Source organism: Primulina tabacum, chromosome 14 (genome assembly GCF_025594145.1).
Source record: "Primulina tabacum isolate GXHZ01 chromosome 14, ASM2559414v2, whole genome shotgun sequence".
Lineage (NCBI taxonomy): Eukaryota > Viridiplantae > Streptophyta > Magnoliopsida > Lamiales > Gesneriaceae > Primulina > Primulina tabacum.
The window spans coordinates 37,266,241-37,292,040 of NC_134563.1; the positions used below are offsets into that span (position 1 = coordinate 37,266,241).

At 34.8% G+C, this 25,800-nt stretch overlaps 5 protein-coding genes across 5 annotated transcripts; 2 read left to right on the top strand and 3 right to left on the bottom strand.

Moving 5' to 3' along the window:
- Window positions 1–3,486: 3,486 nt before the first annotated feature.
- LOC142525302 (putative WRKY transcription factor 7) lies at window positions 3,487–4,967 on the bottom strand. Its single transcript, XM_075629552.1, has 3 exons — window positions 4,186–4,967; window positions 3,958–4,083; window positions 3,487–3,856 (listed from the first exon to the last, which is right to left on the bottom strand). Exons 1-3 carry the CDS (start codon window positions 4,872–4,874, stop codon window positions 3,694–3,696), a joined length of 978 nt encoding a protein of 325 aa, XP_075485667.1. The 5' UTR covers window positions 4,875–4,967; the 3' UTR covers window positions 3,487–3,693.
- A 6,829-nt stretch (window positions 4,968–11,796) lies between these two features.
- On the top strand, window positions 11,797–15,130 carry LOC142525419 (low-temperature-induced cysteine proteinase-like). Its single transcript, XM_075629707.1, is given in 6 exon segments — window positions 11,797–12,328; window positions 13,379–13,476; window positions 13,478–13,615; window positions 13,871–14,011; window positions 14,132–14,590; window positions 14,676–15,130. Coding segments are annotated over 6 exon segments (1,401 nt in total). The 5' UTR covers window positions 11,797–11,859; the 3' UTR covers window positions 14,772–15,130.
- A 1,062-nt stretch (window positions 15,131–16,192) lies between these two features.
- LOC142525420 (protein RER1A-like) lies at window positions 16,193–17,826 on the bottom strand. The gene is made up of 2 exons (XM_075629708.1): window positions 17,386–17,826; window positions 16,193–16,686 (listed from the first exon to the last, which is right to left on the bottom strand). Exons 1-2 carry the CDS (start codon window positions 17,748–17,750, stop codon window positions 16,446–16,448), a joined length of 606 nt encoding a protein of 201 aa, XP_075485823.1. The 5' UTR covers window positions 17,751–17,826; the 3' UTR covers window positions 16,193–16,445.
- Window positions 17,827–18,581: 755 nt separating this feature from the next.
- On the top strand, window positions 18,582–20,123 carry LOC142524553 (uncharacterized). The gene is made up of 3 exons (XM_075628592.1): window positions 18,582–18,736; window positions 18,848–19,372; window positions 19,774–20,123. The coding sequence occupies exons 1-3, from the start codon at window positions 18,673–18,675 to the stop codon at window positions 19,974–19,976; spliced, it is 792 nt and encodes a 263-aa protein (XP_075484707.1). The 5' UTR covers window positions 18,582–18,672; the 3' UTR covers window positions 19,977–20,123.
- A 760-nt stretch (window positions 20,124–20,883) lies between these two features.
- On the bottom strand, window positions 20,884–23,113 carry LOC142524895 (F-box protein At1g47056-like). Its single transcript, XM_075629053.1, has one exon. It carries the CDS (start codon window positions 22,872–22,874, stop codon window positions 21,246–21,248), a length of 1,629 nt encoding a protein of 542 aa, XP_075485168.1. The 5' UTR covers window positions 22,875–23,113; the 3' UTR covers window positions 20,884–21,245.
- Between the last annotated feature and the right edge of the window lie 2,687 nt (window positions 23,114–25,800).

Below are 25,800 nucleotides of genomic sequence, written 5' to 3' on the forward strand. Positions count from 1 at the left end.
AATAAGATGTGAATAAATGTGAGGGTCCTATAAAAAAAATTAGTAGACGATCTCAGATCTATATTCATGAGACGGATGGATCGATCTAATCTGTATCTACGACGAACATAAAAATAATATTTTTAATAGAAAATTTTTGACATAAATCAAGTCGCTCTCATGTATAGAGTCCAACAGAAGACACGAGTTAAGTGGAAGAGTATGTACACACAATTGTTAGAGATACAACAAGCAGGAGAATTAGGATCCATAGGGAAAAAAAACACATATCATATATGTAAAAAATAAATTTAGATTATTGGATTAACATTTAAGATAATATCTTAAAACGCGATGATGGGAAAGAATATATTATTTGCGGCTGCTGCTTATCTCTATGAGAAGTTATCCCCACATGATATTACTGAATTGTTGGCTGTTAAGGAAGGCGTAAGAAGGGTTATCTAGTTTCAAGCTTCTAACTGGATTGCTGAATCAGATGCATTGTTGGTGATCAGATATATTCACGTTTCCTCTTGTTTTGCTATGGATGAACGTACGTGTCGCTTAGGATATTTGATTTGAAATACTTGTTCAAGATCGGTTGGTGCTTCGGTGGTTCGTTGCTCAAGGCGTGCCAACCAATTTGCTCATTACTTAGTGGAGCTAGCCACGCTTCAAAAGTATTTAAGCATCAGTAAATCTCAAATATCATAACAATTTGATTATTTTCTCAAAATTCTAAACAATAGATTTTTACTCTAAAAATTCAAACTACAAAATTCATAAACGTCATAGTTCAATATTATTACAACTAAATATCTGACATAAATAAGAGTTGTCGAATTAGGGTTTGTGTTTGCGCGATTTCTTGCTTAATTTTTCCAATTCAACCCACAAATCGATGTTATATGACCAGTGTTAGGATCGGACGCCCAAAATTCGAGTGGGGAAGAGCTGGGACGAGAAAGGGGTGTCGCCTAGTGGAGTGAAAAAACAAAAATAAAAAAAATAAAACAATTTTTTTAAAAAAAAAAAGAAAACTAAATTTTTTTTATCCTGAACTGAAAAAACAAAAAATAAATAAAATACGGTTCTATTTTTAACAAATGCTGAAAAAACAAAAATTAAAAAATTAAAAGTATACTTTTTTTAAAAGAAAATGTGGTGCTAGAGTCGATGCTAATCCAAGAATGGCTCCGCTATGCTATTCCAATTTTCTTGAAAAAGGCTGCAAAATTTGACAGTCTTTCATGATAATGATATAATCTTTTTATAAAAAAAAGAAATGTGACAAACATCTAAACTTTGTATTGTACAATTTTTGTACGATATATTATGTTTAACTTTCAACATCTGTTTATTTTAAGAAAATTATATTATGTTTAATTACAATTCATCATATGATATTAATATTATCAAAGGCAAAAATTTGTGTGAGACAGATCTCTTATTTGGTTCATCCATGAAAAAATATTAATTTTTATGATAAGAGTATTACTTTTTATTGTGAATATCGATACGGTTGACCCGTCTCACAGATAAAGATTCGTGAGACCGTCTCACAGATAAAGATTCGTGAGATCGTCTCACAAGATACCTACTCATTATTAAATTATCTAATACTTGTATCGACTATGAGTCCCATGAAGTTCCTATCAAGAGGAAGTAGAAGTGATCAGTGTTATATTTTAGATTGAAACTTTGGGTTCTATTGTGATAAGACAATTGACATAATTAAAGCATTAATTGAAATTAATGTCTTTTCACAATGGAACTTATGTATCCCACGCATGTAAGAAAAGAAACAAACTATTTTGTTAAAAGAATAGAAAATTGCAACTTTACAAATTACATGCATAGGATACTCAACAGGGGTATTTTTATTTTTTCAAATCACATAATAATAATAATTTTAAAAAAATGACTGTATCTTGATGGGTCGTCCTCAATCTTTAACGCATGTGACAGCTCCAAAATCAAGAAACCTTTAATTTTAAATAATACAAACATGTCTCTAAGGTCAAGGTTACATAATATTTAATATTAAATAAAAACAACAACAATCCTGGGAAGGAATAAAAATCTTATTGGATTTAATTAAAAAAAACTTGTGATATCGTCTCACGAGTTAATTTTATGAGACATATATTTTATCTGACTCGACCCATAAAAAATATTATTGTTAATCATAAAAATATTAATTTTATTTTAAATATTGATATAAATTTGTTAGATGATGTCATAGTATATTTATTCTAGTTAAAACAACTCCATGCCACTGTTTCACTCGTGATCTCCGAGTTAACTTACACCTGCGACATCTACGCTGGATGGTCAATCCCTAAAAAGTCCGACAATCCTGTGATTTTTGTGCTCGTCCAACCTCTCAATTATCAAACCCCATTAAATTTTATAATACAAAATAAATTAATAAATATAATTGATTGAGGGTCATATATATATATATAATTGCTTCATCTTGTTTTGTTTCTATCAGGCTTGATCAAATCGAACGAGGACCCAGCTATATTATAAATAATTGTAATTATGTGTTCAATATCATTAATATTTTTATATCTTATTTTAAGCTTTACTTTTACCATTTGTTATTGGAGAAAAAAACTCGTAAAAATCTATTTAATAAAGTACTTATAACATAAAATTTTCTATATAAACATTCATTCATCCACACTATAAGTGAATTTGGTTAGAGAAGTCAATAGATTTAAAAAATATTTTTAAAAAAATTAGAAATTTTCACTTTTTAGCTTCACTTCTATTTGTTTTTAAAAATAAAAATATTTTTTGACATTTATGTACGCAACACATGCAACCGATCGCTAAAATATTATTATTTCACAACAAAAATGAGCCCATGGATGTCACAATCAAATTTAATAACATTTATCCCAAAAGTTCAAGTTTTATTAGCTCATACCCTCCAACTACCATTACTCAAAAAATGGTCTTGCATTTTATTATTATTGAGGGGATGTTTACACGACGGATACAAAATCTTATAATTATTATTTAAAATAAATAAATGATTTAGTCAGAATATTACTTTTTAGCAACAATTGTGGGGATATGCATCATCTTACACTTTATTTTAATTTTATTTTTAAAGTTCACAATACTTTTATATTCGTATCCATATTTTGATTTGGTTATATTAAATGACAATATTATCGTGACTACATATTTCGATTTGTCAAAGGAAGAAAGAAAAGAACAGAAAGAAAGACAGACAGACTCAACCAGATGAAATCCAATATCTTTAAAAGTTGACTCGATAAGATTTCGAGTACAATTTAGATGGATGCCATTGGTTAATAAATAAACTTGACCTGCAATATATATATATATACATTATATAAACTCGTGTTTTTGAATGATAATTTGAATATACACACATGTTTCAACGACTTCCAGAAAAATGGAACTTGTAGAAGTTGGAATAATAAAGAACTCGAAAATCGAATAAAGAAATGGCCGACAATGGGATCACAATCAACTCAGATATATTTGACATTTTGAAGAACAAATTAAAGAAACCCTCACGATTCAATTCCCAACAAATCCCCAAAAAAAAAATTATTTTGTTTGAGAATCCATCGTTCACCAGCAAGCAATTAAATCTTTTTCCGCGCTTTGGACGGTGGTGATTAGACTTTTCCTATCTACAGCCGTTGATGATGGGGAATTTTGTGTTTAAGATGATTCAAGAACTAGTGCAGGTGGTGTTTCTGTAGTGGAATGGGCATGATTGTGTTCTCCTTCATAAGTTACTATAAGCATTGTCGGATCATCGAAAGCCCGTTCTACATGCTTTCGGGCAGGACACCCTCTGACGCTACTACATTTGTAATATCCCCTGAAAATTATTTACAATCCAAATTCAATGATAATAACCTGTAACTATATATCGATCAGGGGTGGGTAAATCAAAATCTTGAAATTGTAACATAAAATTACCTAGGATGAGGGGAACCCTTGATGGGCTTTTGACCATATTTCCTCCAAGAGTAATCATCAGGTGGAATATCAGCCATCTTCATGCTTATAGCTGGAATCCTCACGACTCTTTTCAACCTTGATTTCCTGTCGACTCGAAATATCAAGGATTGAATACTTATCTACCAAATAAATCTAAATCAGCGACACTTTTATTGTACGTTTCCTAAGAGTTGACTTTGAGCTTACTTTTTCTTGGGACAATGGCAACGACTCCCAGTCGACCCGCCCCCGCACTTGTTGTTGGAATCGTCCATGGAGCTGCACTTCCGTTTAAAAGAAGAACTCGAGAGCGGCGGACGGCCGGCGGAGGGAACCTGTGACAGATTTGTGATTTGAAATCCCGAAGACATCGATGGCTGTAAGCTGTCGGTGTCTCCGGTCAACGAAGACATAAAAGAAGTCACCGGCGAGGCGAAGTTTATGGTGGTTGAAGTCTCTTTCCTCTCGAACGAGCCATTCCTCACCAGCTTCTGGTGGTGGTTCGGCAGCGGCGGAAGACGCTTGACAGGAGTCGGGCAGTAAATTTTCGTGCTCGAAGCATTATCCACCGGCTTTGGAGCTTGGGACGGTGGTCCAACCGATTCCAGAGCCGGCTCTATCTTTTTGTTTTCGGGAACTGGGCCTCGGCGAAATCTCGCGTGTCCGGTTCTGGTCCGATCGAGCAAAGTGATGAATTTCTTGAATTTGTTGACCGCGACATCGGCTACCGCGCGACAATCTACGGCGGCGATGGGATCTGTGTGGAAATTTTTTGCGTTGGAGAGAATTATCTCAAGCTTATCGACGCTCTGAAGACCAGCAGCGGCAGCTTCTCTGGCGGCGTTCTCTTCCATCTTGGTGATGAAACTGAAGCCCGGCATTAAATCTACGGCCATCCTTCACCTAACCATTCAAGAGAGAGAGAGAATCTAAGGTTAAAAATCAAAACGATGGAGAGGGAGAGATAAAATAAGCTGTTCTGGAAGAGTCAAACTGCTATATTTTTATTTTTTTAAATTTTTAATTTTCCCAAATATTTTAATCTCAAATTTTCAAATCTTTTTTTTAGATATACTTCACTAGTTATTAAAATTATCTCTTCAAATAAAAAATGACAAAAAAACAAAATACAACAAATAACAATTTTATATAGTTATTTATTATTATGCATTAAAAGCATCCAAATAGTTTGGTGTAAATAATATTTTATACTTGACTGATGAAATATCTTTGAAATTTCATAGTACACAGTTAGCGGGATTATATTTGAAACAAGAATCCAAACAAACCAATTTCCTATTCTTAATTCTACATCTAATAATATTTTACAATGTAAATTATCGTAATTACGAATTTTCTTTTCTTTTATTGAATTGATAAATGAATAATGCCAAGAATTTAATTCAATTCATAAATTAATAGGTGTGGAGCGATAGTTGATGTCCAGTCATATCTTTACACGTCATCCATTCATTGACTAAACTTTACAGTTGTGTGTGAAGAAAGTCAAAAAGGTAACCGGATTGATGAGGCGTTGCGTTGGAGCAAAGGAGGGTAGAATCGGAAAGTTAGGTTGGTTGGTGCCAGTGAGGTACAGTTGACCTTTTAACTGCTTTAAATACCAAAGTCTGTATTGGTAGGGAAACCCCATAATAACCAAATCACTCTATTTTTTTATTTTTTATTAAATTCAATATATAAATAAATAAGGTGGACTTCTCTATCATTCACATTTTTTTCCCAAAAAAAAAATTAAAGATAAAATAAATGTGACACGATTTCTTTAGCTTATTCCTCAATCCTCATTACAATGTCTTGGTTACGCTTTTATCTTGTAGCATTAATGTGATACGACATTCTGCACGGGAGTTGAGAAAATGAAAATTAAATAAAGACAACTAACTCATCCATTTAAACTTTTTTTTGGATAATTTATAATTTTGAGAGGGAGAGTCAATTGTAATAAATATTTTATAAACTAAAAAATAAAAAACCTTTATTCAAAGAGTTATGATATATATTTTCTGATTTGATAACTCGCAGCTGCTAAGAATCTAAGATATTTAATCACATATTAAGTTCATGATTATTGATGAATCGTGAAATTAGTCTCATGTATGAGCGATAATACCATTTTCAGTGGTAATATAATTCAGTGGTGGACCTTGTTTGGGTTGCTAGATTATTAATCAATTGAGGATATAATATATTGGGTAGTTGCCTATTTGCCTCCCGCAGTATTTATTGACAATGAGTTGAGAATAAAATAATATATGATCCAGATTATATGGTTGAGCTTGAATTCATTATCCATATCAAAAAAATTATCGATATCTGTGAGGCCTGGGTGAAGAAGGTGGAGATGATCGTCGGTACCATGAGATTACACAGACAATAAGCGATTCTTGACAAGCGTCTAGGTGAATGAGCATGATTGAAGCGATCTTATATCAGAAGGAGAAAGATTCCAAAACTGTTCGGGTATACACCGTGCTGTTTAGGAGGACTTAAAAGATTTGATAGATACTGCTCATATCAAGAAGGAGCTTATCACATAAAACTCCAAAGTTAAATGTGCTTGACTTAGGATAATATTGGGATGAATGATCCCCTAGAAAGTTTCATAAAATGCGTGTGAGTGAGCACATAAGCACGCTGAAAAGACTCGTTTTAATACAATGAAAACAATCTTCGAAACTGGGACGTTACCATATCATTAACAAACTTTAGTTAGGCATTATATGATTTTGATGGATTTTTAATTCATCCATTAATTTAAGTCTCGTGTTAGTACTTATAAGATATTTTATATTTGTATTTATTTTTGGAGGTTAAAAATAGTCATCTTTCTATACATTTTAATACATAAAAGGGAGTTATTTTAAAAATAAAACATACGGTGGTCTATTGAAGATAATTTTCTCTATTATTTTAATTTTTTAAATACATGTGTTATCGAGAGCCATTTAAAAATCATTTTCTCGCCACGAAGGTTCCAAATCTGGAACGAAATCTCAATGAATAAAGCTAATGTCCATTGGGCCTTTAGGATCGATCGTAACACGTATAGCAAAAAATAAAGGACATTTGGTCCTAAGGCTAAAATCACAGGAATCAGCTAATTATGGGAGGCCCACTTAAAACATTGATGATGGTGTTGTAGGAGGAAATTTCTTGAAAATAATTTTATAATTAAACCAAAATTGTTGAAAATAGATTGATACTTATTCTAAAATTTCGATTGTTTCTTTCAACTTTCAGTACTCAAATTTCTATCTAGTTTTCACTTTGAAGCCTACTGATTTCAATGCATTATGTTTGATTCAGGTTTCAGATATAACTTTTCGTCAGAAAAATTGATAGCATATTTGGTCCAACTTTTATATTTTGTAGGTTATGATAGCAAAAAAACTCTTTCATCCTGATATCCACAATTCGAAGGGGGTCCAGTTTCGAAGTTCGATTCATGCCAAGAACCTTTCGGGTATGGCTCTGTATCGATTTATGTTGTGACAAAAAACCAACGAGCAAATAGATGTTAGGTTGAGTTGCATGAATCCTTGCGCGTCTTTAGAAAGTGGGGTATCCTTCAACGCATGTCGTTTTGTAAAATTGCGTTAGATTATAATTTTTCATATGTTATATAAAAATATATTAAGTTCCACCGTATCTATTGAGTTGGGTTATCGATATCTTATCCTTTCGCTTTCACCCACACCGATAAAAGAAATAGAATTTTGAAACGTTTGCTCCTTTTTTAATTTAATTTATTTAATATATAAATTCATAGTATGAACGCATACTCCCCTTGGAATCTTTCACTCATTTTTCACTCGTAGGACCCATACTTGGTCGGCTTGGCAACTAGAATCTATCAAATAATGCAACTGTTCTGGCCCATCCCTCCAGTTTCTTACTTCTTCTTTTTTTTTTTCCAAGTTAAAAAAAATCTTGATGCCCATTAAAATTATGACGTAGTTCATCTTACAATTAGCCCTAATCGAGAAAGACTCTGGCCTTACTGGGATCAAAGGCCCCTACTCTTGAGCCAGAAGTTCAAACTCATGTGTCCACATCAAGGAATTTTTAGTAGGGTCGATCTTTTTCAACATTGTTTACTAGAGGACCAATCCCACTAATGTGGTGGGGAAGTCCAATCTCCGACCTAATTAGTGAATATGGAGAGATTTTCATCGATAAATGAGAAGTTCCGATAAATACGAGATTTGATCAAATCTCATCAATATGAGGCAATGGTCGTAACTGTCATTAAGAGTCTTAGTTCTTGTGGTCACTAAGTCCTATTGCATGATGTTTCTTATCTCAGGTAGAGTTCTATATTAAAAAAAATTATACTCTTAATAAGGGAATTAACCTCTCGTGCCTATAAAATACTATGTATGAGCTACAGTTTTACTCACTCACATTTTCTTGCTCACTTAGTATTACTATCTCTCACTCTTAAGTTTGCTCTCCAGGAGTGATTTAAGCATATGAGAGGTAAAGTCGGAAAACTCTCCGACGCCCCTAACCCTATTTTTATCTGTGTAGAACCCAAATCACTACTCCGATACACTCAACTGCGAAGATTTAAAGATCCGTTTTTCGGACCGAATCCGAGATAAAAATATTTGTTATCATCATATCTCATTTTTTTTATTTTCTTTTGAAAATTCAAACTTTTGTACTTTTTTAAATACCAATTTGTAACAATATGCAATTAAAGTTTTTCAATGTTGTATGGCTATAAAAAAATACCTATTAAAAAATTAGTTGGCTCTCAGAAAAAGGAGGTTAGTTGGCCATGTATTCAGTCTTTAGATTCTTTTTCTTCCTAACATCGGTTTAAATAAAATTTTAAAAAAAATCTTACTAAAACAAATGAAAATAAATCCCTTCACGATATGCATTATAAACTTAGTAGATTAAAAATTAATCAGTTTAATATATTCAATTCTTTGGTTCGTTTTGCAAGAAACTGTCCTAACAAATATTGCAATGTATGAAGATCTACACGTTTCAATAATTAAAATCATTTACTTACTTTGCTTCTTCTTCTTTTTTAAAAAAAAAAAAAAGTAATAATACAATGAGATTAGTAATAACTCGAGAAACACAAAGCGATTCGAATGATAATTTGTAATTGTGAATAGTTGAAGGAATAACATGAGAAACTAGAAATTTCAAAGGGTTAAATGCATATTATTCATAGTTCAAGGGTGTATATAGAATTTATGCTTTATAAAATTGCGTAAATCCATTAAATTTGCTTCGTTAGCCGAAAATTTTGACCTTAAAATTAGAAGTTTAGCATGCACAAGCAAAAGGCACGTATGCCGACGACAATTAACAAATATTGGACGATTATCTCAAGATATTTATAAGGTTTGATTAATTCAGATGATGATGATGATTATTATTATTATATTAATAAGATATTAAAAAGATTTGATTTTTTTTTATAATTGAAAATACTGTTTTGAAAAATTGCAAATGTTTTGCATCACGTCTTTTTTATATTTCCTCATCTAGAAGTTCCGAATTCAAAAAATTTGATTAGAAAAAAAATTAAATTTATAATTGTTGAAAAATATATTTAAAATGTGAGTATTGAATATTTGAATGTTGAATATTTGAATGTTGAAAATAAGAGTTATAAATATTGAAAATTAGTGTGTGATGATGTAGGTAATGATGTATTTTATTTTTGGATTATTTGTAAAGATTTCCTATAAATAGATCTCTAGAGAAAAATATTATAAAGTGTGTAGTTTGGTAAATTTTGAGAGTTTGAGATTTTTACTTTTTACCATAAATTTTTACTTTTTCACAACAATAATAATATATAAGATGCAGGACTCTCATTTATTACTAAGTTTTTAAGAAGATTTGTGCTGTTTTATGCTATAGATCTTTTTATATTCATCTTACTAAAAATTTACTATAGCAAAGACATGTTTACCAATTGTCACCTCTATATTTTAATTATAAATCACGAAAATTCTTATAAAATTATCTCGACAGTTAATTTTGTGATATAAAATTCTTATCCGACTTGATTTTTGAAGAAATATTAATTTTATATCAAAAATATTATTTTTTACTTGTATTGTGTTGCTTTTTTTTTTTGGTTTATTCAAATTTATTTTTTTAAATGATTTAATATAAGACACTAATATTCCACACTTTTCCATTATTTAAGAAAATTTTCTACATAATAAAATATTTATTTAACAAAATATGACACATAAATTGGCATGGATATCTAAGATCTAAAATCCATACAAACCAAACACGTAAAGATGCTATAAACTTGGGTAAAAAATATTGTAAATACGAAAACATCTGAATAAAATAGGCTCAAAATCTATAATTGTATACAAATAACTAAGAGCGATACCATTTGTTTAAATAAATAAAGCGATTTAAATTATAAACTAATGACAGAAAGAGTAGGTTTTCTATGATAGTGTAAATACTCGTGAGACGAATTAATTTTATTTATATTTACAAGAAAATATTATTTAATTTTTAAAATTAATATCTTTCTTAATGACATGTGACATGGGTTAAAGTGAAGGTTGTCCGGTCAGTCTTAAATGTTGTGGTGGTGTACGTGGAGCAGATTGATACAAGAGAACCCTCTACTCACCGCTAATATCTTTTTAATAAAATATTTTAGATATTTTATACCGGTTATTTGAATAATGACTTTTTTTCTATAGGCTAATAAACAAATTATATACTTTGTTTATAATCTATAATTTTGTTTTGGTTAAAACCAATTATTCAACGTGTGAGATAATGCCTATTTTGATTAAAATGATTTCATTTTTTAATTGAAACTTATATATATGTATCGTATACGTTCAAAAAATATCAGAATAGCTCGTTCAAGAAGTAATTTGTGATTTTTAATATTTTTATCATGTTATCGATCAATTCATCATTGCAATAATTTAATTTGTACTCTTTTTTTAAAAAAATTAGTCATTTTTCATCGGATACGTCAATTATTTTTGATATCATGTCGATATTTTTTAATGTCATATGAACATTTCGATTAAAAGAGACTAAAATTGAAAAAATATACAATTTATATGACAAAAATCGTGAATGGATATTGTTAAAAAATATAATTTTTCCACGAATTTAAATTATCCCAACTTTATCTTGAAATAAAAGAAAGGGAAACTTTTGTTGCAGCTCCGAATTTATAGCCAAAAACTTGGAATTATTGTGATGAGTGTGCATCTGTTGTTGTTAGTTGGCGACTTCCCCATTTGGCCTTTTTCTATTTGGTCTGCTCCCTTCTTACGTACGTTCTTTCGTATCATCGTCGCAAGTCTATTTTTGACCTTTCCCTTCTCATTTCCTTTTTCCTTTCCTTTTTCCCGCTAATTTTAGGGTAAGTTAGTGAAAAATTCTCCATCAAAATATTTCTTTTGGTTCATCTTTTACCCACAAAATTGTGGTACTATGTCATACAAAATGTGGTACACTTCATGTGGAAATGTGGTACACTTCATAGTGGAAATGTGGTGCTAAAAAAATACCCAAGGACTGAACACAAAAAAAATCGACGGCTGGGACTGAAGGACCAATTTACCGCTTTTAAATACTTACTCTTAACCTTGAGATACTGTTACAAGACCAACATTTTTCTTAATTCATGTACGCTTATTATTTACTAGGAAGACATGAAAAATACAGAATAAAATTAGATGAATCTGGATAGCTTGAATGGGTGGGTCAATTATGCTTTTTTTAATTCATTAATCGGGAAAAGATAATATAAATAATAATATATTTTGTCTTTATAATTCTTTGCACCCCCACCACTTCCGTTTTATCTTCCATAGTTCCAAGAAAGTCCCGAACATGGCTTCAACCATTTCTTTCCCTCTTCTTGCACTACTATTGTACTTGTTTCTCGCCGGAACATGGGCTTCCGTCATGTCTATCATCTCCTACAACGAGAAAACCGGCGTCAAACGCTCCGATGACGAGGTGATGTCCATGTACGAATCCTGGATGGTCAAACACGGAAAAGCTTATAATGCTGTCGGCGAGAAGGAGAAGAGGTTCGAGATTTTTAAGGATAATCTGAGGTACATAGATGAGCAAAACGCGCTGGGAAACCGGACGTACAAGCTTGGTCTGAACCGGTTCGCGGATATCTCCAACGCTGAGTACCGGAACACATATCTCGGCACGCGAACCAGACCCGAGCGGCGGTTGGGGACCGTGAGTGACCGTTACCAGCCTAAAGTCGGTGAAGACTTGCCGGATTCCATTGACTGGAGGGAGAAAGGCGCCGTTGCTCCGATCAAAGATCAAGGCAGCTGCGGTAGCTAACTATTTTACTCCCTACTGTTTTTCACTTGGTTTGTTTTCTTTTTCCATGTTCTTCTTTATGGTTGAAGATGATAAATTACTCTCCTGGTTTATAATAAAATTTAATCTATCTACACAATATCTTTTAAAAAATATAAATTTAATATCCATAATTACATAAAGTTTGTGACTGCTCTCTTTTCATCTTTCTTGTATGATCTAGACCAGTAATTTGTAGTTTTGATAATTTTTCTTAATTGTCTTAAATCTAGATCCTGCCAATTAAAAAAAAAAACAGTATCTTGTAACAGAACCTGATTGTAGTTCTTGAATGTAATTTAGACTATCGATCTAGACTTGACATACAGACGGAAATCACGATGGTCCATTGATATATTATTGAGATTAAATTAATCATTTTTTGGTGGTTTGCCTGCATCAGCGGGGTTTCGTTGGAAATTATTGGCCTTGATGTTAAATTAATTAGTGAAGCTGTAGCTTTCAACACTTGTTCAATAACTATTGATTTAATTTTGTAAGCTGACAGATGAGAAACAAAGTGTGAAATCACTAGAGTTTCAAGTTGAGCATCTCTCTCATATTCATATAATCTTTGTAATGTCAATCAGATATTTGGATCAACACTCTATTCTACCTCCCTTGACCAAAAACATAAAATATCTATGTGATTTTTTTCCCCCAAAAAATTGGTGCTTTGTAAGGAAGGCAGCCTTTTCTGCCCATTTTCAGAAAAAAAAAAAAAAATTACTATGTGAATCATCCATCCATGTTACACAAGAGTCATGCATGAAGTTATAATTTTTGTAGGCCTTTCTCTATTCCTTTTGCCGTGTCCCATAGCCGGAAACTTTTGGCTCCACGCCTTTAAAAGTTGTGATCTTTTAGATCTCTCAAGGACATTTATTATGCTTGGAAACGATCGTGTGCTACAAATTCCATTACAACATATGGCCCAACTTGGAAATTTTTCTATCGACTTTGTCGTGTCATTTTATGTGCCGAAAATGATGTGTGGCTGATTGAGTTTTTTCGGAATTTGAAGGGAGTTGTTGGGCGTTCTCCACCATTGTCGGTGTGGAAGGTATAAACCAGATAGTGACTGGAGAGTTGATCTCACTTTCGGAGCAAGAGTTGGTCGACTTGTGATACGAGTTATGACCAAGGGTGCGATGGAGGTCTTATGGACTATGCTTATCAATTCATTATCAAGAATGGTGGAATTGACTCTGAGGAGGATTATCCCTACAAAGGAACGGATGGTAAATGTGATCAATACAGGGTCAGTTTTCATATCTTCATTCAAAGGAGTTTGATTTATTGACATGACCCGATTCCAGATTATGTGTATGTAAAGCTCAGCTAACAACTCTTTGACTTTCGCTCTTGGTTTTGATAATGATTAAGCTAATAAGTTTCAAGAGAAGTATGTTTAAGAATCTTATAAACCCTTTCTAACGTTCTGCCAACTTGTATGGATTGATACTAAATTCATTAGCATGAACTTGACTTCTTCCTTGGAACAATTGATGTGCAGAAAAATGCCAAAGTTGTATCAATTGATAGCTACGAAGACGTGCCTACTTACAACGAGAAGGCGCTAAAGAAGGCTGTTGCAAATCAACCAGTTAGCGTCGCTATTGAGGCTGGTGGTATGGACTTCCAATTGTATGAATCAGTAAGTTTCGTCACTCTCCGACACAAAAACACCCACACCCTTCATCCTTATAGTTTTACGAGTCATCTGTCGTATTGCCTCTCGTTGCTTCTCTCAGCATGGTTCCGCAAATTTCTGCAGGGTATATTCACAGGGAAGTGTGGAGTCTCACTAGACCATGGTGTGGGAGCCGTTGGTTACGGAACTGAAAATGGTGTCGATTATTGGATAGTCAGGAACTCTTGGGGCACGAGTTGGGGGGAACAGGGCTACATAAGGATGGAACGAAATGTTGCGTCAAAATACGGTCTCTGTGGTATTGCTGTGGAGCCCTCGTACCCAACTAAGACGGGCTCAAATCCTCCCAAACCTGGCCCATCTCCCCCATCTCCCCCATCCCCTACTCCGTCACCATCCGTCTGTGACGATTACTATGAATGCCCTGAAAGCACAACTTGCTGCTGCGTGTATGAATACTACAACTACTGCTTTGCATGGGGTTGCTGCCCTCTAGAAGGTGCTACATGCTGTGAAGACCATAACAGTTGCTGCCCGAACGAATATCCTGTTTGCAATGTTCAAGCTGGAACCTGCTCAAAGGTATGCTAAAATTAACGATTTTTATTTGGTTCAATCCGCATAGTTTCTTGGTTATCGAGTGAGTTTTAAAATGTGCGTGGTGCAGAGCAAGAACAACCCTCTCGGAGTGAAGGCGATGAAGCACATTCTTGCTAAACCGATTGGGAGTTTCACAAAGGAGGGTAAGAAAAGTAGTTCTTGACCGATTCTTTGAGGCCTCGACAGGTCGATGACACATGTTGAGCAGAAGGGAGATTCTGAATGGGAGAACAAAATTATTTCTTGACGATCTCGTTGGTTTGTTGATTTTGCAAGATCTCGTCATCGACCCGTCTAGAAGGAAAAGAAAATCCGGAGTCATATACGTTGAAGCACTGAATTTGCAAACAAGAACAGATTGTTGTATTACTATATTAATCATGTACAGTTGCTCCGATCACAGCTTGAATTTACAAATTCTACTTGGTACTTTTGTTGATTTATCCTACTTTGGAACTGTTTTTCTATTCCGGATAACAGACTTCCTTTGGTTTAATTAATGGAATAAGAACTTCACCTACAGATAGCATTGCTGGTTAATTTAAATATAGAACTGATGAGTACATAAGATCTCAGGCTTCAGGCACACACGCATAGCAGCAGCCCATTGGTAGGTCCCTTCTTCAAATTCTTTGGTCCCTTCTCTCAAAAAATACTTACCCGCATACTTCTTATCGGAATCTGTCCAACTTAATAAATAAAATTATAATTTATATTCAATAATTCTTTAAAAGAATTATATCTCGCCTTATAATAAAATTTGAAGTTTTGTGATAAAGTTCTAAAAAGATGGGATGCCATTATTTTATCAAAGGGGTGTCAAAACTCAAAATAAATAAATAAACTTAAATGCCACAAATGTGTAAAAATACTTTGATATTGCTCTAATTAGAAGCATAGTACCATTACGATTACATGAAATATAATAATATGAACGGAGTGAGGCAAAAGTTGGAATAATTTTTTTTACACAAAAATTCATACGAAATATGCGCAAGTTGAAATAATTTTTTTACACGAAAATTCAAACGAAACTATCTCAATGAAAGCAAATTCCATATAGTATATTTATGATTATATATACCATATTCGCGTGCTCGTGATGTCTGTTGATTAATTGATTTTTGTTTGACCTTCGAAAATTCTAATGATGAGTATTTATGAGTTTTTTTTGTCACCTGTGAATTATTTTTATTATAAAAAAAAGCACATTCTCCGTTAAAGAAAGATGAGGACAAAAAAAAGGGATCTTTAATATAACAAATTTTTTGAAGGAAAAATAATGATATTTCCTTTCCTACCATAATTTCTATTGACCGGATGGAGAACGGCGCCGTTGTGCCGATAAAAATCAAAGCAGCTGCGGTAACCAACTATTCTACTCCTCTCTTTCTTTTCCACTGTTCCTTTTCTATAGTGATGAATTGCAATTTGTGAAGAGTTTCTGAAACTTTTTAGCTAGTATTTTTCTTAGCATGCGTGTTACCATGTAACTTGTTGTCTCTAGACACTTCATTATGCAGTACGTTACACAAGAATTAAAGCAAAAAACCCCACTCATTGTAAAAAAAATGAAAAAATACATTACACAAGAATTATTTTCTATTAGGCATAGGTGGCCGTGGCCATACCAATGACAAAATCGTGTTCCTAGTAAACAACATGACCTCTTTCTTGAGGAGATTAGAAAGTGGGATTATTAAGAAGAGGAAAAACTACAAATTTTGTCTGTCGCCACTGCCTAAAGAATAGTTAAGGATACAACACTCTAAATCGACAAGCAAACCTAAAGATAAACCTGTCTACTCAGAGGCCCTTAATTTATTTACCTGGAATATTACGGCCTAGAAGTAATGGTCTCTTCGGCGGAAGAAGCAGCTTTCTTCCCATAGTAACGCCGCTTCCCAAATGTGAAAGGGACGTATTTATATTTGATCATATGCATTATTTGCCTCTTCATTGTTGAGACGAATAGAATTAGCCAGTAGAAAAGCAGAATCGGCCAAAATACGGGCACATCAAAGGCACTAAAGAACGTCAGCACAAAAACAAAGCAGAAGGCCTTTGTGAGTGAATGCCTGCAATTCAGAGTTCTAAACGTAAAAACTATTTTAAGGGAATTAAGAAAGGACACATAAAAAAGCACGTGAAAAAATAAATCGAGTAAGAATCTCCAGTTTTACCACGCACTTGTGAAGATTTTTTGCCTAAAATTTCAGCCACATTCTTACTTTACACAATTGGACGTCAAATCCAGAACTCAAATGGAAGAAAGAGTACAGAAAAAAGGAATTCACTCACTCAAGGAAACTGAAACCGACTGTGTTTACTTGCTTTTATCTCCATGTACTTTTAGTTTCAGAAATATGCAATGCAACAACTGCATCAGGATTTTCATGGGTAAAAATAAATCTTGAAAGATCAAAATTTTAGAGGCGAGAACACTTCAAAGCATATAATAATTATAGAGAAACTCGAATGAGGGAGAGCGTCCCCGAGAACCCCCAGCTTACGCGAAGTAAGAAATTCAATTTTATCTTAAAGAATCCCAGAAACCCAAACCAAATTATACGAAACATTATTAGTACAGCTGCTGAACATTACATGAAGTAATATTTTTATTTAAGAGGTGTCAAGATCCATGATCTGTTGGCATACCTAAACTACCCCCAAAGACAGGATAGAATCCATGGAAATAATAGCTTACAACAATCTCTTTTACCCATACACAACTGGATCATAATATTTCATTAGATTCGAAAAAGATTTCATCTAACCAGAATTTGAACTCGGGAAGACGGCGTACGAAGGGGCGGAACTCGTCGGAGCCGCGCTTGGGGAGGGTGGGCCCATCAGCCAGCTGGTGGATCTCAGGGTCCACCTGTGGCGACAAAAACGCAATCAGCAGCTGCAAGATGTAAATTCCCAGGCCGTACGTGGTGATGTAGAAACCCTGCACTATGTAGATGCGCAGCGCGTACAGGGAAGCAATCACCGACAGGAAGATCCAACGATGCAGCACGAACGGAGTCGATTTGTCCAACAGATGCTGGTACCGCTGCCACATAGTGTGGCTGAATTGCGTCACGGCAGACGCGGTGGGATCTTCGCCGGCGATGCCTGCTCCGCCACCCATATTCATTGTATTTTGGCGTTGAAAAAAGAGATATTACAGAGGAAAACCGTAAAACGCCGATTCTTTCGGTTTTCGAAACAATACAACCGACGGTCTAGATTTGATTGAGTGGCAGTGTAATAGTGGGGTCGGGTTTGACATATACTTAATGGGCCAAAAACAAATTGACCCGCCAGATATTCATTTTTCCCGAATTAGAATCATAACAAGAAGTATTATCACAACTAGTTATTCTGCGCACGACATCGCGCGTACAATCTTTTTTATCATTATTGATGGACTAAAGTGAAATTTGACAAATTATGCAGGGATTAAATTGATATTTGAATTGTTGAAATAAAAAAAAATAAAAATTAAAGTGTGTTGAAATTTAAAAAAAAACAAAAAAACAAAAGTGTAATATTAATATAATATAAGAGTAAAATAGGAAAAAAATTGATGTCCACTCTAGGTAGTTATTATCATGTCCTCACACTTAATAATATAGTGCAGAAGTATAGATATATAAATTTATTGCTAAATAATAATTTAACAATTCCTGTCAAAAAAAATTTAACAATTGTTTATTGGCCAAATCATTCTTATATTTTGAAAGAAAAAAAAACTTATTCGAAAGAATTATTATTTAAAGTAATAAATTTTATTATCATTATTTACATTTTCCGAAACGATATATTTTCCATACCCGTAGGCATTCATGGTTATTGCCAACGAGTTAAATTCAATAGTCTTGTTAGCACATGCCAAGGAACAAGTTGGCCGTAAAAATAATCTTGTTTTCGAATTTGGACCATCCATTCGTTGACTTACTATGATATTAACATTATCGTGGATCTACATTTTTCAAAGTCAGCTCTCCATTGCCAAGTCTCCACCCTGTTTCGCTATATAGAGTTTGATCATTTCAGAACAATCCAAATTGATAGCAATGGTTGGAGCACCCGCTTCTTACTCTGGAAATCAACCCCAGCCCCCTGCTGCTGCAAACTCAGGTATCAACATAATAATCTTTTCTTTGTTCAAGAATTCGAGTTGGATCTGTTTGTCTTATTTTATATTTAGCTTTCTACCGATATTCTACACACACAAATTTTGTGACTTAGGTACCAACGGCATGGAATCGAAATATGCTCTGCCACCAGCTCAGCTCTACGCAACGCCAAATGCACCCATTTCGACTCTCTTGCCATACAACGGGATGAATCCACAAGGCCAAGCAACACCAACGCAGCCCCCTGTATCCACCCCTGCTGGGGCTTACCCTACGCCATATCCAAATCCAGCACAACCTCTGAACACTAACTACTCGCATCCCACTCCTAATCCACCAACATCCACCCCTTTCCCTGTCAGCTCAGCCACTGCGCCACCACCCTTTCCTCCTTTCTCCACCAACCCTCCGCCGCCCGATCCTTGTCAACCATCTCTAACGGTCCCTTCGCCTTACCCTGCGCCTTACCCTGCCAATCCATCCAATACAACAGCTGCTTCTCTCCCTTACCCATCTTCCCCAGCGCCATTTCCTACTTACCCGGTAAACCCAGAGCAAACTCCTCCATCTGCCTATCCTTCCACGGGATATCCTCCACAGCCTAGTAGCCTTCAGCCTCCAGGTGCTTATCCTCCAGGTATATGGGCAACATCACAACTATATTTCATGTATTAGTTGTATCCGTCAAGGATTATGAAAAAGAAAATTGGAAAATCCATTTATCTTGAATAATTTGTACTGTGTCAAAAATTAAGGCTCTTGGGGGCAGAGTCATGTTTTCGTGAATATGTAACACAAAATATTCATAAATCTGATTTTTTTTAAAAAAAAACAAATAGAGGGGACCTGACCCTCTCGTTTCGCTATTTGGCAACCAAGAAACTAAATATATGACAGGGGAGGCGATTCCACTATTTACTTTATTGTCAACATCAAATTGTATTTGACAAGAACATATAATTTTGAAATTTTTAAGAATACTATAAACTTTGAACTTGAGAAAGCTAATGACAATCTTATGCTTGTTCCGTCTTGCAGGTCAATATCAACCCCAAGGGAATCAAACAATCCAAGCACCATATCCCACAGGTACCAACCCAACCAGTCAGTACCCACCTCAGGCAAATCCAACAAGCCAACCACCGTATTTCATGGGTGTCAATCCAATGCCACCACCCAACGCTGGTCACTACCCACCTCCACCACCAGCTGGCGGCCTCTACCCACCACCCCAATATTAATCAGGATCATATGAATTATGATTTTCAATCTACACCCACGGAGATAATTCGCTTTATATCGATTTGTATCCAATATTTTTATTTGAGCAAGTTCTTATTTGACATTTCAAAGGTTTTCAATAGGAGCAAACTTTTTGTTTGGTTTTATTAAGCTTTCAAATATATGAAGCATACAAGGCTTTAAATATTCTTAGTCATCCAACAAAGTGATAGACCTTATCTGGATTCACATACAATGTGGTATGAGTTAGTGGTGAATATAATTGTTTCAGAGCTTTGGCTTGACAATATATATAGACACACACACTATGTATATTTGTGTTGAGATTTGATAACATAACTTGTATGTACGATTAAGAGTATATGTTTAGTCGTTTTAAAAAAGGAGAAATGTCTGATAGTCCCATATAGGATCAAAACCTAAGATTATCCATCTTTTTAAATTATCTATAGAAAGTTGAGTGTCATCACATTTGGATATGCATTCGGACTATTCGTTCCAATTCTAAACCATCAAAGTTCAGAACTTCAAATTGATTTATTTTTTATTTCTTTAATAAAAAGGAAATTATACTATAGTCAACATTCATAAGAGAACGTTATTACACTCTAAAAGATAACCTTTAGATCTGAGTTTCTGGATAATTTTTTATTTGTCCTTATCTTTTAGTTGATGAGGATCAAGGTTTTAGTCCTTGATCCATACCAGAGGTTTATTGATATATTATCGAAGAAAGCATAGATCTTTGAAGAGGAATTTTAATGCATGGTTCGAATTATCTCTAGGAATGAGCCATTGTTATTATTATTGAGCTATTAGATACTTAAACGCCAGGTAGTATACAATTGTGTTACTCAGATTATACGAAATTTGAATAGGAATGAACAATCATAACTAAAACAACTGTGATAGGATATCACTCGTTTACCTTGATAATCAGAATTTCGAAATGGATGGAACAACTAATAATCAAGTACATATTCAGCAAGCCGATATACAACCATTGACCAGAAACTCCCATACAGGTTGAAATTGAATAATGGAATTTAAGACCTAATATGCTGCGTAGGGTGGAATGATGACAAGAGTTCATAGCTTTTCTACCAGAAATGCTACCTAAGAACCAATATCACTAGTTACCATATATATCAAGATTCAATAAACATTTAATTAGCTTAACTCTAAATTGTGGAGACCATAGAATGGAATTTAACATCAAACTGAATACATACACTGAACTACAAAGCAAACTAACCGGACCAATGGCATTAGTTCCCGACAGCTACTCTACCCGAGTTCCTTCCAATATTATTCCGGCCCCGGCCACCAAAGCTTGACCATCTCCTGAGCGTGCAAGCCACCAAGCGCTTCCCAGGAAAAGCACCTAACCTCATCTTAAAGGACATGGATCTCCCGGTACTACTAGATGCAATGACATCCCTATTTCCTCCATCTATTGGAGGAATATCAGCACCGCCAATTTCTTGCTCGCTGCCACCGGCTTCAGGCAATTCAGGCTCGATGGTATCCAAGTTCACTGCAAGTGAACCTCTACTGGCTCGCAACCAATCTGCTCCCTCAGAGGTCACCCCTCTGCACTTCTTAACCTTCACCTTTACAAGGTTAGGGCATCCACCAGCAAGTGCTTCCATGCCATGATCTGAGACAGGACAGCTCTTGATGCACAACTTCTTCAAGGCAATACATTTTTCAGCAATGCAATAAATCTCAGCATCTCCAACGGTTTCGCTCCCACAAAGCGCTAATCGTTCCAGATTCTGGCAATTTGTAGCCAACTTTGCTAAACTCAAATGCGTAGGATTCACGCCGATCAAAACCAGCTCCAGCAGATTCGGGCAGTGAGTAGCAACCGCAATCAATCCATCATCACCTATTCTATTCGTTTTCCATCCATCGATGTGGAGCTTCCGAAGCAACTTACATTTCTCAGCAATGCTCACAAGTCCAAAATCAGTACACTCCGGGGTTTTCACCAAATGCAATACTTCGAGATTCACACATTTCGATATAGCGGAAAGGCCAATATCACTTACCTGAAGCCTCTCCAGATGAATCTCTACAAGCCCAATTATCCTATCCGCGATGATTTCAAGCACCTTATCCCAATCTCCGGAACACCTAAACAACTTTAAACTCCTCAAATTTTTTGCCCCGACGATCAACTGCCCGAAACACTGCCCATTGTAAAGATCCTTCAAACAAATAACTCTCAAAGATCCAGAAGCTTTTCCCGGCCGAATGGGCTCGGCTGCAGCCCCATCAGTAATACCACGCAACCGCTTCACTGACAATTCCTCAAGAAGCCCACAATTTTCAAGCAAAGCATTGATTCCTTTTGCCCCGAAACTGCAAGACCCACAAGAGAATTTCTGCAAATTCTTACAGTTCTCAGCGAAAGTGGTCATCCCATCGTCAGTGAGCTCGCGGCAGGCGCGAAGCTTCAATCTTGTGAGGTTCGTGCACTTTAGGGATATCTGAATCAACACATCGTCGCCAATGCTGACAGATCTGCGATCACATTTTAGAGCAAGCTTAGTGACAGCATCGAAACGAAGGAACAACCGAGATATATTATTAGTAAGCTCGAACTGCGCATTGAGAGACAGACGGTGGCGACTCTGCCCCTCGATTCTCAGCCAGCGGCGACACACCAGAGAGGAGCGCTTCCGGTCACCGGAAGAAAGTGACTGGAAAATATACGCCAAGCACTCTTCAGGGAGATCCAACGTGTAGTCGTTTCCGTTGATGACGTTATCTTGGAGGGTAGTGGCTGAATCAGGGTCCTCGGCAGCCTGCATCGCCACCGCCGAGGAGGAGATCATAGCCGCGTTGGGCTTGGAAGATCTGGACTTGGAGGTGGAACCTGATTGGCCCATCTGCAAACGAGGTGTACTCCTAGGATTCCACCTTCTCGGGAGCTTTTCACCAATGCACGGAAGCAGATTATTATTATTTCGAAAATACAGCTGCTGATTTGTTTATCTTCTTCTCTTGAATCTCTTTACCTGTAGTCCGGTACAAGAAATGTGAATTTTTCTTTTGGATTATCTTTACATTAATTATAAGACAAGATAATCAGCTCTGATTTGGTATTTCGGCGTTGAAAATGTGCGCGGAATTCTGTGAAATGATAGAACATAGTTTGAATTGATGGCATTACCTTTTTTAACTATGCAAAGAAGGCCCAATAATATTGAATTTATTATTAATAAATCTCTCTTTTTATTTAATTTTGTTTGAATTATGTCACATTAAAATGCGAAAATAAAATAGAAAATTGCCTGAGAAATTAGCTAAATCATCAAAATCGGGAGAAATTAAAACAAGGAAGGTGTTGGCTTTTAATTGCGACAGTGGTACAAGTTATTAGGCACACTTTCTTCCAATCTTTCTACAGATTTCTCTTGTATTGTGAAATTGACACGTATGGATTAATTTAATTAATCCCCTTGCTTTGGAATAAACGTCAAAACTATCTTTTTTTAGATATTACGTAGACCAGATTGATTTGACTATATTAAGTAACTAGTTAATAAGATAATAATGAATCTATCTAATTGAATGTAGAAATTAGTAGTAAGAGCACGTGTAGACAAAACATGAACCACTCGTTTCCAAACGTAATTGGGATGATAGGACATGACAGTCACCTAGCAAAATGTAAATAGTTCAATTCTTCTTCTTTTTTCTTTTTCTTTTTCTTTTTTATCGAGGTCGTTTACAGATTACTGTATTAATATTTTAGATTTGTTCAGAGCACAGACAAAAATAACGACTGCGAGAACAGTTCTCGTAACGTGGAGGATGTCTGCTTCATTAAACGGTTAGCGAGACATGGTGACGGTAGACATATAGGTTGATATAAATTCAATATTTTGCAGCTTTTCTTCTCCCATTTGATCAATCTGGTCAACACGTTTTAACATGGGACCATACATTCTTGTCCCCGGAATGCTTTTAAATCACTTGTAAATTTGTAATTTGAATTTTGAGTCCATGTCGCGTCTGTCCAATGTTTACCAACATTCTGGACTTGCACAAGGCCCACTTTTAAGGCTACACCCGAAAGCAATTTGAAATATAAGCCCAAACCAAAAGGGCTGTCAGATCAATTTCGACATAGGCTGTCCCAACATTGATCGAAATGGACACAAAAATGCAAGATTTCATGACAAATGTATATATGTAACTTTATGCATGGTTCTCTATTTTAGGGTAAGCAAAAACGATAGTTTTACGGGACATATTTTATGATACGGGTATCTTATTTGGGTTATCCATGAAAAAATATTACTTTTGATGTTAAGATGATTATTTTTTATTGTGAATATCGGAAGGGTTGATCCGTCTCATAGATAAATATTTGTGAGAGCGTCTCACAAGAGACTGCTCTTTAGGGTATTATCATTAAGGATCTACGTTCAACACTTCATACATGGGTTCTACGTAACAAATCATGGATCTCGCATTATTAAGCATAAATATGCCTTCAGGCTATGCAAACTGCATACGCACGTACGCCATCAAATATAAAATAAGTTTCAGATATTTAATAAATACGCACAGCCAATCAATAAATCACTTGCTCAACTATGTAAGTTCCTTCAATGATGAATATGAAATAATGCCATTTCCTAGCTCTGTAGAATACTTGGTACGAATGCACGATCCCCTCTTCTTACAAGTCCTGGTCCTTAAAACTAATGTCGGAAAGTGGGGTAGTAACGAAAAACAAAATATCCATTGAACATTAAATATAAGATTCTTAAATCCGATGCTTCAATAATAATAAATAAATAAATAAAAACTCTTCAGAAATTAAAAGGGCCAGTTTAAATGATGCTGGTCCTACTCCTCGAACTCACACTCGTAGTGAAATAACAACAGCTAGCTGTTGGCAGAATTATGGTGTCACTTTTGACTGCTTCGCATGCAATGCTTGTCTCCAATTATGAAACCCCTTTTCGTCTATAACGCCACACACATGACATACATACATATACATATATATATACATACATATACATATATATATATATATATATATTTGCTGCCCGATTAATTTGTTAATCCCTCAGCAAATATCTAGGTCGCTTCGCCCATATTCAAAAGGCAAAACCAAAAAAGGATTCATTGAGTTTTTGAAAAGAACTTTGTGTTTTTCACATTTTGAAGCCTTGTAGATTCAATCAAGATAAGTGAGATGTGCATTGGTATCCATGAAAATTATTGTACTTTTATTTCTTTTTAAAATTTTGTCGCGGTCTTAAATTTTGGAGAGATTTTTTAACAATGAGTTCCATCGATCTCTTCTTCATATTAGTTTTTATATATATTTTTTATAATTTAGTCATTTTCTCAAAATAAAAATTCGAGAAAAAAATCCCACATTTTAAACTAGTTTATTTTTTATTTTTTACATTGAACTTGCTGCTATACAACGATATGATTGGTTGGTAAATGTATGCTTGGTCTTGCCTCACAGTTAAAACAAGCTATTTTTTCATCCCTTGATTAAAAGGCTGAAATAATAATAATGGTGGAAAAGACATTAAAGCTGCGGGTCAAGGGTAATAAAGGGGTGGGTGGGGGACAAGTTGTGAAATAGGATTATCATTACATTTTCATTATGTTCGTGTTCGAGTGGGCAAGATTAACATTAATTTTCTCATTAATATTTAATACGAAAGCAAGGTCTTAAAACTTTCTTACAAAATGGAACCAAATGTTCTATTGAATTAGGAATTTGGAGGGTTAAATTAATATTAATAATCAGTAAAATATATGGACGGTGATTAAGTA

Bases quoted from the DNA above. Each gene is read 5' to 3' on its own strand.
- LOC142525302 (XM_075629552.1), bottom strand. From the start codon at position 4,874: ATGGCCGTAGATTTAATGCCGGGCTTCAGTTTCATCACCAAGATGGAA. The intron at 4,084-4,185 runs GTAAGCTCAAAG...TCGAGTCGACAG, and splicing joins TGCCATTGTCCCAAGAAAAA to GAAATCAAGGTTGAAAAGAG. The intron at 3,857-3,957 runs GTAATTTTATGT...AATAATTTTCAG, and splicing joins AAGGGTTCCCCTCATCCTAG to GGGATATTACAAATGTAGTA.
- LOC142525420 (XM_075629708.1), bottom strand. From the start codon at position 17,750: ATGAATATGGGTGGCGGAGCAGGCATCGCCGGCGAAGATCCCACCGCG. The intron at 16,687-17,385 runs GTTAGATGAAAT...TCTGAATTGCAG, and splicing joins CTTCCCGAGTTCAAATTCTG to GCATTCACTCACAAAGGCCT.
- LOC142524553 (XM_075628592.1), top strand. From the start codon at position 18,673: ATGGTTGGAGCACCCGCTTCTTACTCTGGAAATCAACCCCAGCCCCCT. The intron at 18,737-18,847 runs GTATCAACATAA...TTTGTGACTTAG, and splicing joins CCCTGCTGCTGCAAACTCAG to GTACCAACGGCATGGAATCG. The intron at 19,373-19,773 runs GTATATGGGCAA...TCCGTCTTGCAG, and splicing joins TCCAGGTGCTTATCCTCCAG to GTCAATATCAACCCCAAGGG.
- LOC142524895 (XM_075629053.1), bottom strand. From the start codon at position 22,874: ATGGGCCAATCAGGTTCCACCTCCAAGTCCAGATCTTCCAAGCCCAAC.